This window comes from Mytilus californianus, unplaced genomic scaffold, assembly GCF_021869535.1.
Source record: "Mytilus californianus isolate M0D057914Y unplaced genomic scaffold, xbMytCali1.0.p SCAF_7, whole genome shotgun sequence".
NCBI lineage: Eukaryota > Metazoa > Mollusca > Bivalvia > Mytilida > Mytilidae > Mytilus > Mytilus californianus.
The window spans coordinates 75,902,486-75,921,148 of NW_026262723.1; the positions used below are offsets into that span (position 1 = coordinate 75,902,486).

General features: G+C 31.0%; 1 protein-coding gene across 2 annotated transcripts; it reads right to left on the minus strand.

Annotated features, from left to right (window-relative positions):
* Nucleotides 1-828: 828 nt before the first annotated feature.
* On the minus strand, nucleotides 829-11,587 carry LOC127707938 (uncharacterized). Of its 2 annotated transcripts, none has more exons than XM_052212698.1 (5): nucleotides 11,297-11,587; nucleotides 8,720-8,806; nucleotides 6,011-6,149; nucleotides 4,141-4,211; nucleotides 829-2,331 (listed from the first exon to the last, which is right to left on the minus strand). In XM_052212698.1, exons 1-5 carry the CDS (start codon nucleotides 11,502-11,504, stop codon nucleotides 2,144-2,146), a joined length of 693 nt encoding a protein of 230 aa, XP_052068658.1. In that variant the 5' UTR covers nucleotides 11,505-11,587; the 3' UTR covers nucleotides 829-2,143. The 2 variants fall into 2 exon arrangements, with proteins under 2 accessions (XP_052068658.1, XP_052068657.1); XM_052212697.1 differs by having other exon boundaries at nucleotides 829-2,334; nucleotides 11,297-11,586.
* Nucleotides 11,588-18,663: the final 7,076 nt, after the last annotated feature.

An 18,663-nucleotide genomic window follows, 5' to 3' on the forward strand; every position in this document is an offset into this window, starting at 1 on the left:
TTTGTTTAATTTTCGTCCAAGTGATTTGTACTTCTATTTTCCCTTCTAAGTCCATCATTGTTCCCTATATACATCCAATCTTACATTGATAAACATATAACAAATCAATGTATTGATACATGGTCAAATTAGAACTGTTGAAAATGTGTAATTTTCATTTTTTAAGTATTCTTAGAAAAGATTTTTTGGGTTGTCACAAGTGCATGTTGATGATGTGTCAGTGTTAATAATTAAACAGTATTTAACTAAATTCAACATTACGTCTTATGTACATGCTATTGGTATTTTGCTGAAATTCTGTACAAATTTAAAACATGTGCCTTCTTGAGAAATAAAGACATTACTGAATAAAAGTACAGTTCGCAGCGGTAGTTATTGTAGGACGACATGACCTCGTATCCGCGGGTTAAGCAATATTTTTACCGTATTGTTTTGTTTGTGCCTGTGCTTTTGGTTGTCTTTAATATCTGTCATATTATATTCAATTTGATTCTATTGGTTTTTTTTTCTATATTGATTTCTATTTCATGTTTTTCTATGTGCCATTTGTTATTCAACTGATTCATGTCAAAAGGGTGAGGGTTAATTGCTATTAAAACTAATTAAACCCACACACTTGTTTTAAATCAAACCTACTCTGCCTTAAAAACTGAAAAAGAAATACAAGAAAAGTACTCTTCTTTTTGTATTTTGTCATCCTATTTTCATGTCAATTCTTAATAATTCATTGCAAAATGCTTTTTATACTATGTTAGCTTTTAAATGCTGCACTGAAAGTCAAGTTGCTAATTGGGTAGATTCCCAATCTTTTTTAAAAATAAAACACAATACTGTTGAAAATAAATTTATTGTATACATCTACCTTACAAAATGATTTTAACAAATTGAAATAAAATTTGATCCAGTAAACTAAAATTAACATCAACAATAACACAGCACCGAACAAATTGAAATGTAATGAATGCTCTTGTAAAAAACATGTAATGCCATTTTCATAACGAAAGTGGCAATGATCTTTACCAATTAGTATTTTCAGGATTTAGAAAAAAAAAATATTTCTGTAATAATTTTTTTTACCATGCAGAACCAAATTTAAAGTCGATTTTAAAATGCAATATTACAAAATAAAATATTACCGACAAAAAATTTTAAAACACAAATTTACACATCAAAGAAGTTAATATGATTGTATCTAGATAACACTTAGGTCTTCTAGATACTGTAATTAAAATTATATGTTTTAAAGTGAACTAAAAATTATGCTAAGCCTTATTACACATGTTTGTGTATATGATAGTGATTACATTTGTAACCATAAGTTTCTGTTTAACTGTTTTAGACTTCCTGATAAAATTAAAATTTCTCCTATTGTATTTAAAAGTGTAAAACACTAAAACATAAAATCCATAAATTCCCTGATGTCCAAGCATCTGTGTAAAATATTGACTACACAAGCCAGTCAGATCTTTTCTAGATTTGTCTCCCTTTGAACACAGTTTAATAAAATCAAACGTATTTATCACAACAAATCATCATCACATGATGATACGTATACACATTCATTTTCATTCACTAGTAAAAGATATTTTCTTCTGTTGAGCAATTAATACAAATATTGTACATTTGTAAAACTAATAAAAACTAAAATATACAAAAACAAGAAACATACATTTGTATGCAGGCATAACTTTTCAGTATAAAATGATTTATTTGAAAGAAGCTTGAAAATACTATAGTGTTTTTTTTTTGTAAAAGTGCATCGTATATACTATCATTTGATTTGTAACCAAGTTTGAATCTGATGAATTTTTTACTAGAAAAAAAAAGGACACACTATCATAATATTACATCTATTTATTCTAAACATTATAAATGCTATCTAAAAAGAGATCAAAGAAGTAATTTGAACACATTTATGGTTTGTGACTTTCTGTGTAACATGATTCTTATATTTATCCTCCGGTATTTCAGTTTAACTGATTTTCAAAATAAAAAAAATATAATACATGAATGACATACATACAAACTTACTAAGCATGATATAAAAAAAGCGTTTAAATTTTCTATTAAATGTGAATATGTAAAGCACTGATATAAGACAGCAGACACAACAAAAATGTACATGTTTTTTTGTTGGTCAGTTTCATGGGTTTTGAATGGCATGAGTCGGTACGTTGTTGGCCATTTTTACCACATGAGTTTCTTGTGGTATTTCCTGTTCAACAGTGTGAGAACTATCGTCCAAGTCATGTCGCTGGCCGGATATCAGAACTTTTGATGGACGATTGATGTCATCTGTCACATTTGTTAGAATTCGTCTCGTGTTAAACTCTGCTGAAATAAGAATTTCTGAATTGATGCAGTGGCTTAAATACATAGTTAATATTCGGATTCAACAGACAAGCTTTAATAGAGCTACACAGAATTACATGTTTTAAGTGCATAGTCAAAAGACAAGACAGCGAGCGAAAAAAAGATTTGCAAAAAACGGTTACTTTATCTTACATCTGGTTTGCGATTTGTTTTGTAATCATAAAACTAGAATAGATTCCGATTTTCGAAAAGGGGCCGGGAAGGGGGGGGGGGCATATTTTAAAATTGAATTTGAAATTAATCGTTAATACTAACCAACGGAAAAGCTTATAACTGACTCTAGAGTTGTTCTATTTCAAATTGATCAAATACACTTATTAACATATGTTACAGTTCTACTGTTTTATAAAAATTTTACATCATATTGAATTTCTAAATAATAACTTTTCAAAACATGTTTGAATTTCTTCTGTTCTCTGTTTAGATTTATTCTGCACACATTCAATTATATAACTTAAGGAAAATCACTATAATAATTTCTCGAATACTATTGATGGCGTTTATATGAAAATATGTATCCTCCAGATAAAACAATGGTAATATCCATAAATTGCTAAAAAAATCCTTAAAAAATGTGGACATAAAATAAGTAGGAGGTGTACAATGGTACAACTATATGGAGAAGTTTCATTAAATTATGATCAGCGGATATAATGTGTACACCATGAGTGTGAGATAAAGTTCTGTAAAGAGGTTCAGAAGCAGTTACAGATACAAAATTGGGACAGACGAAATGAATGGAGTCACCCCTCACTATAACACCACCCTCAGATACCAGGGGTATATTTATTTAGAAAATATATAAATTGCATAATGATGGAAACTGACTTCCTATTTACACATCTTTCTAAAAGCGTTTAATACAGAAATCAATACATCATACATTTTAAAAGTTTACAATGCAAGTGAAGAAAACCATCACTGCATGTGTATCAACTGTTAAAATAAAAATAAGACGTGGTATGATTGCAAATAAGACAACTCTCCACTGAGACCAAATGACGTAGAAGATAACAACTAAAGGTCACAGTACGGTCATCATGAATAAAAAAAACTCATAATGTATTGTAAGCCATAAAAGGCCCCGAAATGACCAATATAAAACAATTCAAACGAGAAAACTAATTTATGTATAAAACGAAAAACAAATATGATATACAGCAACAAACTACAACCACTGAATTACAGGCTCCTGACTTGGTACAGGCACATACAGAATGTGGCGGGGTTAAACATGTCTGCTAGAGCAAATCCTTTTTTGTCAAAACAAAGAACAGCATTAACACCTTTAACGGTTACTTTCTAGTATAACTTGTAATTGCTGTCTTATGACATTCATCTCTAATCATGTCGTTTTTATAATTTTTCACCGAGTTATTGAAATGTCCTGTTTTGATGCAGTAACCAAGACGTCCTTGTGTTTGAGGTGTATAATCCTTTTTTGTTTCCAGTTATGGTAATAACATTATTCTTTATTTGGTTCTACTTCTTTGTCTTCCTTCATTAAGACACAAATATATTTGAAAATTACTGTTTAGTTCATCCGTTTTATTGCCAAATTCTGTTTTTGAATAAAGATTTTCATCTGCCATGTAATTAAGACCTTCCAAACTCTCAAAATGCTGTTCCTTTAACACAGCGGTTATTTCCTAATGTTTTCTTCTTCACAGATATGGTATCTCGAATTACTATAGATCTATAACCTCTGTTTCTAATATATTCAAATTATAAAATATAATTCAAAGTTTAATGTTATATTGCACTCACCTAAAGTCGTTCCTATTCCAGACTCATCTCCGCTTTCGTCATTTATCCCACTGTCTTTTCTCCCAATGAAACTGTAAAAAAAGAATTAGTTTACGCTTATTTACTTGATTCTGATGACATCAAAAGAAGCACAAAATTATCCATAATACATTTTCAAACAAGTTATTAAAGTATTACGACAGAGCCAGCTTATTACGGCTATTCATCACAGTAAGTATGCAGTCGAAATCCTGCACTTTAACCTTTTAAAACCCATTGGCTAAAAATTGGATAAAAACTTTTAAATAATAGGATTTTAAATGTTTGGAAAAAGAAATCGATTACCAGGGTTTGTGCATTAATGTTTCTAGTGAGTTTAAAAGGTAAATGATACATTTACATATGCATATCCTAAAGCTTAAATGCTATGTCAAACTTAAATAAAAAATGTAGTCAATTGAATTTTAAAGAAAATCTAAAGAAAATTTTCACAGCATTGGACCTATAGTTTGATGACAGCCAGGATCATTAAATTATACTTTTTCAATTTCGACAAAAACTTCGACCAAAACATATTTTAAATTATGGTCTGAATTCAAGAATTTAAGGTCAACGATATCTTTGTCTAAACGGATTTAAACTGTACTAGTTTATACAAACCAGTGAAAGGACTGTTCTGTGGGTCATTTTGCTGTTTAATTTGGTGGAACAACACTAATCATATAGTCAAGATCAGTTTTATTTTGTTTTGTTGTTTTATTTCAAAAGTTGATGTGAAAACCATTGTACTAAGACATTCATAAGATAGTATCAACTAGAATGAATCGCAAACTCAATCTGTAACTCATAAATATGGCCCAAATTTTATGAATTTGAGTGGATTTTGTTCCCTAAACATTTCATCCACATGCTCATCTCCTTATTTTCGTATAATGGACAACTCTTTATATCAAAATACAGTGTAATATCACCTCAATGTCAAAGGTCTTTTTTTTTACACAAAGATGATTTAGGGTTATTTATTAAACGAGATCAAAATGTCACCCTGATACACGTACCAGAACTTCGGATAAATGAACAGTAAGGCTAATTTGTTCGCGATCTGGGCCTTTAATTATCTCGGAAAATTTGCTTTAAATCATTCTTTTCGAGTTTCGTTGATATATAATAGTACCGCAAAAAGTCATATTTGTGAGAGAGAAAAAAAAAACATTCCAGTACACACTAGAATAAGGGATCAGAGATAAATTTGTACCATCGCACTCAGAAAAGCAGTTTAACGAAAAAATGCCAAAACCAAAATTCAAATGGAAAATGACCTGTACTTTAAGAAAAATACCACTGTGTCAAAATCAAAAGATTTTGTGAAACGGTACTTTTATTATCACCAGGAACCCCCATAAAACAAAAACACACTAAAGAGATTGGCTCTTGAACGGTAAATGTCAAAACCATCAGAATTAAATTCGTAATAGGCCTGTATTTTAAGATCCATAAAGGAATCTTGTTCAAGGTTCCACATATTTAGTCTAGAGGGTGTTTTCATTATCACCCGGAAACCGAAGAAAATCCAATTTTTAAGGTAACTAGGGAGCATAGCTCTTGAACGGTAAATGTCAAAACCATTAAAATAAAAAAATATGTCAAGTTGTATTTAAATTGTCATTAAGAAACCAAACTTGTGGCGGACGGACGGACAGACATGTTTATCACTTATGTCAATATTTTTATTTACAATTTCTGATCATATTTTACACTACGTAATATAAATGTATAATACAAATATAAATGTTTATTATTCTAAAATAATTGCAGTCTAAATTAATCTATATATTCATTTTACAAGGCAATTTTTTTAAAACCATATCCACAACTCTGATATTGCAAGTACCTTTCAATTTCTGCTTGTTCCTGTGCTTGTTTGTAAGATCTCCTCAAAAGGCATCGGATACCAAGTAGTATACCGATTATTAGGCCAATCACATTGCCACAGAAGCTTGCAATACCAAGTGTGGTAATTAATACACAATCTATGGATAGAAAAGAAAGTCAGAGGTCAAGAAATATATTTTATAGATGTCGTCCTTCACTGACACAAAATAACAGCATTTAAAATACAGAAGAGAACAGAAACAAGCATTCTGTGAGTATTGCATGGCAATACATAGTCCCCTAACGATTAAAAATTCATTGCATTGGAACAAAATTCTAACTTGATCTTCAACTTGTCATGGTGTAAACTATATAACAAATATCAAGTCAATATCTTCAAGCATGACGAATAAACTGCTTCGCTGAGCGCAGCTAGATACGCCCGCAGAGGTCCAACCCTGAACAGTTGGGGCAAAAGTGGACACAATATTCAAGCTTGACTCAGGTCTGAATTTGGATTGTAATTAAATATTTGACATATTATAGGTTTCTGAATAAGTGTAGTCAAAGAGCTTGAAATTGGTTATATGAATTGAATTTATATTCAATTAAAGATTTCTTGCTGTTGTGCAGTACTTAGTAAATCTGGTGTCCGACTATAAACAAATAAAGTTCAATTAATTCTCAATGTCATATTAGAAATTTATGAAAATAAAAAGGGAGCTTACATCAATAGATATAAACAATTCACCAAAGTTTCATGAGAATTGATGACTGCATGTTTGAGTTATTGTCCGAAAACTGGAGAATCACCCCTTTTTTTAATGAATAAAACTCCATAACTCAGAAATGTAAAATGTGAAATTTATAAAATTCTAAAGGGAGCTTACATCAATACATACAAACAATTCACCAAAGTTTCATAAGAATTGCTGAAAGCATTTTTGAGTTTTTGTCTGAAAACTGGAAAATCCCCCTTTTTTATGAATAAAACCCCATAACTCGGAAACGTAAGATCTAAAATTTATAAAAATCGAAAGGGAGCTCATGTCAATAGATATAAACAATTCACCACAATTTCTTGCAAGTCGGTGAAAGCATTCTTGACTTATTGTCAGAAAACTGGAAAATCACCTTTTTTTTTAATGAATAAAACCCCATAACTCGGAAACGTAAAATCTAAATTTTATAAAAAACGAAAGGGAGCTCACGTCAATAGATATAAACAATTCACCAAAGTTTTATGCAAATTGGTTAAAGCATTTTTGAGTTAATGTCCGACATGTTGACGACGGACGGACGGACGGACGGACGGACGGACGGACGGACGGACAGACGGACAGACGGACGGACGGACGGACAGACGGACGGAGGGACAGACGGACAACGGTATTCCATAATACGTCCCGTAAACTGAAAACTGAAAACTGATTATTTAAGTGAATTTTCTAAGTCCAAGGACCATAACTCTGCACAAAATCATCAGACCGTAACAAAATTCAAACTTGAACTGTAACTTGTCATGATAAAACTATATACCAATTATCAAATAATACCTTCAAGAATGACAAAAAAAGTGCGGAAAACTGATTATTTTAGTGAATTTTCTAAGTTAAAGGACCATAACTCTGCACAAAATCATCAGACCCGAACAAAATTCGAACTTGATCTGTAACTTGTCATGATAAAACAACACACCAAATATCAAATCAATATCTTCAAGCATGAAGAAAAAAAGTTTGGAAAACTAATTTGCCTGACTAAAGGACAGACATACAGACAGACAGACGGACGGAGTGCAAACCTAAAGTCCCCTTCGACTTCGTCGGTAGGGCACTAAAAAGCAACAGGAAAACAGACAACAATATGTTAGGTTATGCATCAAATCTCAGAAATCTGTTACAAAAAAAGTAAAGATTGTCATTCAAGGGCAAAAACTATAAAGAGTGGGAAGATAATTTTGTACTTGTTTTGATGATGATTTTTGCTATTTACAGTTTCAATCTTACTACAGTATCTATTAATAGTTTCCGCAAAAGACAAACAAATTGGTAAACATCTTCATTCAATGGCAATGTTAACTTATTTGTAGGAATTATCCTGTAAATAATTTTTGATCTATAGTTTCTATCTAAAATAGTATTCAGTGTAATAGCCGAATTAGAAAAATCGTCGATATTTTCATCTAAGGGCAACAACTCATATAAGGAGTCGTCTGACAATTTTGGTCAAACTGAATAGCATTCTGAACATTTCCACCCCTGCTAGATTTTCTCTATCTGTAACGGTTTTCATGATAATACACAATATTTGCATTTAACAATTTAGCCTTAACGGCCATGTTGGTAGGCAGGATCAACACATGTTTTAATTCTAGATACCCAAAGGATAATCGTGGCCTAGTTTGGTTTATATTGCCGTAGTAGTTTCAGAGGAAAATATTTGCGTAAGGTTTAATGGAAAACAGACGACGACGGACGCCAAGTGCCGAGAATAGCTCACTTGGCCCTTTGAAGAGTCAGATGAGCTAGAATGGGATCACTTTTCAATAGAAACACAACAAATTATAATTTCTATGTCAAATGAGACCATAAATAAAAATCGAAGTGATTATTTATCAAATGAATCAAATTAATGTTAGACCCAGAGAAATTAGCCCCAAACTTGTTTATGATCATGAGGTGAAATAAAACAAAATGTAAGAGATTTGAAGACTGTTGTTCAATACCTTGTGATTCCTCGGTTGTTTGAGTAACGTTGTCTTCTTTATCACCAGCTTCTTCGTCATCTTCAAGTGCATGTTTCCGAAATCGTTCTACAAAATTAAAACGAAGAGGAATAAAATTTAAAAAAAAAAACAGCACTATGCCTTATAAAAGTAGGGTGTGTGGTATGATTGCTAATAATACAACTATCAAAATACAAAGGGACAAAGATGTGAACAATTATAGATCAACGTTCGGATTTCAACAACAAGAAAAACCCATAGTGTACAGTATATAATAAGCTATAAAAGGCACCGTTATGACAATTGAAACAATTCATATAAAAACAAATATGGCATACAGCAACCAACGACAATCACTGAATTAAAGTTTCCTGGCACACACAGAATGTGGCTGGGTTCAACTTGTTTGTGAAAGCTCTAACATCCCCCTACCTTTCCCAACAAAATGGCATAATGAAATTGAAACGTGAAATCTTACGTTCAACAATGAAAAAAGATGATTAATTTGTTAGTATATCACAGTTCTGTAGCATTAATGAAATCGTAAATGTAGTGGTCACAAAGGGGAGATACCCTAAGGACGAATTTGTATGCTAAAATATTTGTGTAAATTAATTTGTTCTACCCGTTACAAAAGCATAAAAGGAACTTCAAAACACTTGACACAATGGATGATCCATTAGACCATGTTAGAATATATTAACAATTATGATTTTAAAAACAAATAATTATGTTTATGCTGTTGTTGATTTTGATGTGTTGGACGATCAAATATAGTTAACAGGAATTAAATTAAAAACATTACAGTATTATTGACGCTGTTTATATTAAATAGTTATAAAAGTTTAATGTATATAGCACACTCACATGCACACACAGACACATATATGTTGATGAATTCTAACGATCACATATAGCAAATTGATATTGATTTATAAATGATGAAACATTTTTTTTTATTTATAGGATATTACTCATAAAATGAGAATAATGATACAAATCATAAGATTGATATTATACATAAACAAAACACTTGAATAACGTTATGCACATATATAATAAAAATAAATAGAAAATCAAGGATTGATATACTGTATACTGCACCCTGCAAGTTTCTTGATATATCATATCATTAATTTTCGAAATCAGAATTTAATTATGAAGTATAAAAACTATAAATTAAAACAAGTATTATTACAAGGAAACAAACACATAGTCTATGTAAGCTAAATATTAAATAGCCTTTAAGCACATTTTATGCTGATTCATCAAAATTTTGGTGCAGCATTACTCACATCAGCTTAGTAGGTCATTCAAGTCACATAATAATTTCTTTAAAAACGTTTTTTTTTAATATAGGATAAATTACTAAGAATAAACAATTTAATATAGCATTTCTTTATACAGCATGGGGCTAACCATTAATGCTTTGGTATTAAAAATTTGACACACACAAACACACAGTCATGTGCGTTTTTTTATGTCAGAATATAAAATATTATACCGATGAAGACTATTTATGAAAAAGTCAACAATTATAATATAGATAGACAAGTTTACAATGATACAAGAATGTCCTGTTAGAGCTGTCAAAGTTATCAGTTAACAAGAGATAAACATGTCCTGACATGTTTTAAAAGTCTTTTTGTCGTATTCAAATAGTTATTAAATTATATTCAAACTCCAACTACATTATTTGAAGTATTATGCATTCGTTGACAATCACATCTTGTATGAAAAAAAAAAATCTTTTTTAAATAATAAAATAAAGCTTTGATAGCATGAATTATTTCTATAATATTATTCATGTTAAACACATGTTCAAATCTTGGATTTGAACGTATTATACAATTTCGAGTTGAATTAAAAAAAAATATTGTAGGAATTTAAAGATTTTAAATGTCGAAATTTCCACTTTAAAAATTAAATTCAATCTTAAATCTATTTTCGCACGTGCCAAAACACTTCAGTATGAATACTATGAATGTTGGAACACAGAATCTTTAAGCAAAGTAAAAAAATTTGAAGTTTGTAGTCTAGAATCGACCATTCTTCTACTGTGGTAGCTATGATTTTTCTCGGGACAATTTTTCTTTTGTCTTTATTATTGAATTCGAATGTATTTATTTGTTTTCAAAATTGTCAATGGAAACATACTATGTTTCTCCTTTTTTCATCTGAAAAAATAATTTTCTTTCGGGAAATTTAGAAATCAAATAACTTGTGAAAAAAATAAAAAAAAATTTCTTTTAATTTAAACAAGGATTGGTATAGTAACAAATCCTTGATTTAAATTGATATAAATTATTATTATATATCTCTCTATATATTATCAGTGGCCGCTGTGGATTGAACACTAACAACTAAATGTTTTTCTAGTATATTTATGTAATTAAAACACAGAAAAAAACATAAAAATTATTGAAATTACGAAAGAGAGAGAAAAAAAAAATAACGAATTTAGGAAAAAAGGGGGAGGGCAAAACATGAAAAATATCTAAAATGATTTCTTGTATAGTTTTTATTTCTCATGATACTATCTAATTACTATATATAAAGTATAGATCAATGGCTTACCAATGCTACAATGAGCTCTGCATTCTTTCGCTTCTTCCTGCATGAATGTGGAATCATTATGGCAGAAACACGCCTTGCACACACAGAATTCCGTCCTGCTTCTATCACATGTTTCCCCCGGGAATGTGCAGTAAGTGTCACAACATTGAAATTGAAATGTAAGATAAGTAGCATTCAAAAGACTAAGATATTGATTCAATAAAACCATTTTAACAATCACTCACGGACACACCAAAAAAACAAGCAGCCATCCACATTCAAAACATATGATAAGAGGATAAGTATTTCGTAAGCAAAACGATTTTAAGTGTTAAAATTTTTATTCAAAAAAATTAAATCAGTTGCCGAAATAAATAATTTTAATAAAAATGCATACCAAAGGTAATCATTATTTTATTATTTGTCATAAATGGTTAATCTTTAATGAAGTGATTTTTATTTTAAGACATGACGAAACACCCTGTACGAGCTTAATCATTGTTTACAAAGGGAAACAAATCGTGAAATATTTTATGATATATGAAAACATACATATTTATCTCCCATGCATTCATTGAAACGATATGTGATCTTTAGTGATAAAAATATATTAATATACTGGTTCATTGACAAATGTATTTAGACATTGTGAATTTTTACGATATCAATTTTACTGCACCAGATGCGCATTTCGACAATTAATGTCACCACATAAAAATGAAAGATGTACATGATTGATTGATTGTTGGTTGCTTAACGTCCAGTGTAGATGTACATGAAATGCTAAAAAAAACTACCTTTATACACATGCATTTGCACGTTGTGAATTTTATTGAATAATTGTTTTCTTGATTTTTAGGAAATATATTTATGAATTTTCAGTCAGGAACCTTTGAGAAGTAGTCTTTGTTATATCTATGCATGTTTTGTCACTTGCGGAATTTTGTGTTTATTGCATACCTTTGTTATTCCCATTTTTTTTCTAGTGCTTGACATATATTGTATAGACAGCCGTCGATTGTTTTAACTGTATGCCTTCCTTTTCATGTCCTTGGTTATTTGTGTGTTTGGATTGAGGTTTCATTGACATATACCCAACCTCTTCTATAATCATCAGAAAATGAGACGAAAAAGTGATTTTCTTGGTACTATAGATCTCAAACGCTTTATATTTTTTTCCATCTGGTCAACATTAACTGCGGATCGTTTGTCAAAATGCCAACCAGTCAGCAATCCTATAAAGTTTCTGTTAATGTCGTCTTGTACTTTCAAAGGAGACTATTTTTTTTTCAAATTTGACTAATTAGAAAATTATTAGTTTTTGTTTGTCCAATTTACCCGGTAAGTATTATGTTCCAATTAATCTGATACAAATGTAGGTTCTGCAAAATGGGTTAATAGGGATAAAGGTGGGACACTTAAAAAACAACTAGAAATGGAGGGAGCAATGTTGAGTCCAACCAGAAATTTGTCTTGCAACTTGTTAATTGCGGATCAGTAAAGAGTTTTTGCATGGGTTTTCTAACATAACAAAAAAACATCGCGTTCTCCCTTTTCAGATCGAATGTTCCATTCCATCCTTTTTGTAACTGGAAAGCAGATGTACTCATATTAAGTTGGACTTAAGTGAGATTTCAAGTGACATTGGTAAATTTTTTAGATACATTTGCCTTTTAAAATATCATGTTGGCATGCTCAGCCCAGACGGTGGTTATATTTCCTGTATCGTAAATTTATAGGTCTACGGAAATCTTGTGTTTTGACTCGATTTATTGATAAAAAAAAAGATATACTGTTATTACGCAATCTTCGTGTTGTGTTACTAGTTGGATTATTATAAATTTGCTAATTTATAGTTTGAAACGAGAACTAGAAGTACTGCGATCAAAGCTAACATATGATACCACCGCCTCTTGCAAAGGGGAACCCCAAAAATGAATCTAATAAAAAATAGGAGGTGCTATTTCTTTAGAAATAGTTTAGATTTAGGGAAAGTTCAAGAAATTGTAATAACGGGTTAAGGAGGAGTTGCGGATACAAAAAAGGTAGCCCAAAATAAAAAAAATGGCACAGTCTATGCTTGGTTTGGGAAACCCCGAAAATGATTCTGATAAAAACAGAATTAGAGGTGCTCAGAAGCTTAAATGGTTAAGATAGTGAGAAAATTTCAATAATTTGTAATAAGGAGTTTTAGAGGAGTTGCGAATACAAAATGGATACCCCGAATGTGTACTATAATGTGCATATATAACAATGTTATCTCAAAAACATAAAAAAATCATTTAGATGAAAAAAAGAAATAAGGACTGCAAATTACATTATGTGAGTAAGATTCTGTGAAAGTTTTATAAAATTCTGTCAAGCGGTTTAGGAGCAGTTTTAGAAAGCCGAGTGGGAAAGGAGGGGGTATCATTATTCTGTATATTTACATTCATAACAGATTTACTTTTGTCATTGCACAATTTCGTGTCTTTCAGATTATTTATGTCAATTATCTATAAATGAAAATTACTTTAAAGTACAGTCGCTAATATAACAATGGCTTGATTTCATTTCAACGGGTTGAGTACTTAATTTCAATTGGCAATTTTTGTTTGGTATGACTCGTTTTATCATTGTTGTGCAACTAGTACTTGGATGTGTTTATGTATTCTGTTATTTCGATATTACAGAGTTAAGTGCTTTTTATGTGCTGTTTTTATTGAACGTACGTTTAGAAATTTTTACATAATCTTGAAAGAAGATATAACAATATTATGCTTCAAAGGAGAATACAATACGAGATAAATTTCCTTCGTCTGAAGCCATATAATCAAAAGTAAAGAATATTGATATAATTTGCGTTATCGGTATAGAAAAATATCTCAATCATTTAGGTTTAAACAGTATTTTATTCTAATAGGTCACGTAAAACAACTAACTACAAGAAAAAGGTAGAAGTTCAGACTGACCGCCACGATATAGCCAATAGTGCTGAAAGTGGCGTTAAACACCAACACTAAATCATCAATCAATCTAATGGATCACGTAAAACAACTGACTATAAGAAAAAGGTAAAAGATCCAGATTTGTAAAATCAGGAAACTATACCACTTCAGATAGATTTCAGTGGCATGTACTATTAAACAGTATTCAATTTGAAAACTAAAGCTTTGGGAAATACGATAACCCATGAACACGAGGAGGATTTTCGGATGCCCAAGAAGAATTAAGACAAAACCATACTACGTGTGATTGTCACATGCCAATTACAGAAGATATCAAAATTCTATAAGATAACTTAACAAAGGAGAAGTGCCAATTTCCCCTGAATTTATTTCACACCAAGGCCATTTAAAAAAAAAGTATTTCAAAAGAGGGGTGAAAGATACCAGAGGGACAGTCAAACTCATAGATCAAAAACAAACTGACAACGCCATGGCCAAAAATAAAAAGACAAACAGACAAATAATAGTACAGGTGACACAACATATAAAACTAAAGACTAAGCAACACAATATTTACCTAGATTCAACATATCACAGCCAAATAAGTGTACTGTAAGGTTCTAACACTAGTGTGGAAGAGAAGCGAAAGATACCAGAGGCACATTCAAACTCATAAGTCGAAAATAAACTGACAACGCCATGGCTAAAAAAGAAAAAGACAAACAAACAATTATAGTACATAAAAAACAACAAAGGAAACTAAAGACTGAGAAACACGAACCTGCAACTGTGGCTTACTTCTGAACAGGTCATTAATTTATAAACGCCTGAAAAATGTCCCAAACTGCAGTTTTGATAGATTTTGGCAAATTTTGAGTATTTTTAGGACATCGATATCGTTGAACAAAACAAAAAAATCTGTTGGAAGTACAGCTATGTATTGTCTTTCGGATACAAATAAATTCATTTTGGTTAGCGATGAACTTCCATTCAAAATTTGAATTTTTTTTTATTGAAATACGTAAAATATGAAATACTATTTTAAGTATATTACAGTATATGGACACAGTATACAGTACAAGGGACCTTGGCTCTACTCCATTGAACACGTCACAAGTCAACAAATATTGAACTAAAAATGTAATTTTGACCTGAGTAAGCTATTTAAATACTCCGACATGAAAATGTAAACACAAACGACAAAACCAACGGCTCATTACATACTAAAACAACATAAGTAAAACAACTATGACCAGGGCCAAATAACCTCTGTGAAAATGAGAAATACCAAATGCAAATACAACTGCATACAAAATACTATTGACTTACCGTTTGTGGTTCATCTTAAACTGACCTAATCAAAAACTTTAACATGCAAACTTTGCAACCGTATCAAAAACCATGACTTAGGGGGCAAGGCCAAATAATCGCCATGGCAATGAGATGTGGCAATACTTATATAACTACATACTATATATCATTGACCTACTTTCAGAAAGTTGTGTGGACAAACATGAAAAGAAGCCAACCATGATTACGTTGTCTGACGTTTTAAAGTACTATACAGGCATTCTCAATTCACTCAAATGGTTCATAAGTATATATTGGAAAATGGGCTTCCCTCGAATTCTCATGCTAAAAAAGGCGTCCGTTTGCCTTTAATGGATGTATAAATGCATAGCAACTGCTGTTAAATTGATGTTTAAAGCAATACCTTGATAAGTTAAGGGAGAGTGCCACGCTCAGACTCTATGTACAAAAAAGAACCCATCCAACAACTCTATGAAGGGTCTGAAAAAATGGCTTGTTGCAAAGCAAAATTTCTGTCCCTTTCCAAAACACATTAATTTTTCAGTCGTAGTCGAAATTCACGCCCTCCATCCAAAATCTAGCTATTGGAGTTAATGTTAATTTGTTCTCGTCCTAAATCTATATACAATATTAATATCTGCAACTAGAAGCTAAGCAAACAACATTCATTAAAACTGATACATGTATTACAATTACGTTTTATGGAAGAAAATATTGGGATTGAACACGTTCAACATAGACTTAATTGAAAGATGCCGCTGGGCACACATTTCATATATGTATTGTTAAATCCGAACAAAGTGCTTTATGTCTGCACCAAAGAAAATAATAAATGTTCATCTACATATATTTCTGTTCATCTGACTATTGCTCTTACAAGCAATAAGGAAACTTGTTATCAAATATCAATCAATCTGATGTATCACGTAAAACAACTGACTACAAGAAATATAATTGATAAATGTGGTATGTTAAAATATTATATAGTGTCCATAAATTAATGGTTTTTGGCTTAATAAACCTGTTGCAAAGATTATAGTAAAACATTTTTGTTCGATCATTGCGTTTGGTTTGCATTTTTAATCAACATTAATGAGGTAATTTAAAGTTACGTGTAGAAACTTTATATAAATGTTTCTTTTATTTTTTCTGTATTGATATTCTGTAGTTATTTGATCTGAACACTGCACTGCCTTCCTGTGAGGTTCCCAACGTTGCTGTATAGACTCTATATATAATACTCAAAAATAAAGGCGATGATAAAAGATTATAGAAGTTGTGTACTTTGAACATGCTCTCTGTTACAACTATGATATGGTACAATTGATTACACCCCGCTTTCCGAGCCACCATTAAATATAAATTGATGTGACCGTTTAACTTTCGTATGCTCGTTTTTCCGTTCGAACGCACATTGTACCCGCCGCTACTAAACCATTGACTGGATTTCAATGAAACTTTCATAGGAGCTATAGTGAAAGAAGGAATAGTGTACCTCCTATCTTTGGTTCGTGAGGTATGAGGTTTCAAGCAGAGCTATGACCCTGGCTTCAATCATATCTATAAAGGAGAAGTTATCTTTTGTATGCATCTTCCCCTATAACAATAGCCTTATTTCGATGAAAATTTCATTTATCTTACGTAAAGACGATGCATTTCTCTTTTTATTTTTCGATCTGAATGATTTTGGATTAAACGAAGGAAAAAACGAGTTTGACACATCCGTTCAAACAGGGAAGGGAGCCACATTCTGTATGTGTCTGTCTCAAGCCATGAGCCTGTAGTTAAGTGATTGCAGTTTGTGGCTGTATATCATATTTGTTTTTTAATTTTTTTTTCATAAATCAGGCTATTGGTTTTATTCATTTGAATTCTTATGCATTTTGTCATGTCTTTGAATTTTAAAGCTTGCTATGCATTATTATGGGTTTTGTTCTTTGTTGAAGGCCGTACGGTGACCTATAGCTGCTACAGAACTTCTACGTCATATGGTCTCTTGTGGAAAGTGTCTCATTGACAATCATACCACACCTTATTTTTATATGTTAAATAATACTTACTTTTTTAATGATACGATGGTCCAGTTTATTTTATGATGCACACACAGTAAATTTCATTTGAATAAAAAAAAAAAACAAAAGCATTTGCGTCATTTTTATTTCGAATGTCAACATATTTTAAACAGTGAACACAAAAATTAAGAAATTAATCAAATAGAGGTAGATGTGATGGCATGTATGACTGCATATTTATATATGTATGAGTCCTAAGGTTCATTAACCGTTAAACTTGTAACCTACACATTCTTCTTTAAAAAATTGCGTTAAAGTGAAAGACAGACCAGTAAAAAATGTAGCATGTCATTATATTATCTACGAAAGCCTATTAGGGTCACAAAAAAAAAATATTTATCGCGTAATTACGTAATTACGAGAAAACTATCGCGTAATTACGAGATTATTATCGCGTAATTACGAGAAAACTATCGCGTAATTAAGAGATAATCCTTTTTTATGTCGTAATTACGAGAAAACTATCGCGTAATTATGAATTAATTATCGCGTAATTACGAGAAAACTATCGCGTTATTACGAGATAATCCTTTTTTATCTCGTTATAACGAGATAATAATCTCGTAATTACGAGATAATTATCGTGTGATTACGAGAAACCTATCGCGTTATTACGAGATAATCCTTTTTTATCTCGTTATTACGAGATAATTATCTCGTAATTACGAAAAAATTATCGCGTAATTACGAGACAACTATCGCGTAATTACGAGATAATTATCGCGTAATTACGAGATAACAGTAATTACGAGATCATCATCGCGTTATTACGAGATAATCATTTTGTTATCTCGTAATTACGAGATAATCATCGCGTAATTACGAGAAAACTATCGCGTAATTACGAGATAATCATTTTCTTATCTCGTAATTACGAGATAATCATTTTTATACGCCCGTTTACGGGACGTATTATGGTATACCGTTGTCCGTCGTCAACATGTCGGACATTAACTTAAAAACGCTTTAACTAATTTGCATAAAACTTTAGTTAATTATTTATGTCTATTGAAGTGAGCTTCCTTTCATTTTTAATAAATTTTAGATTTTACGTTTCCGAGTTATGGGGTTTTATTCA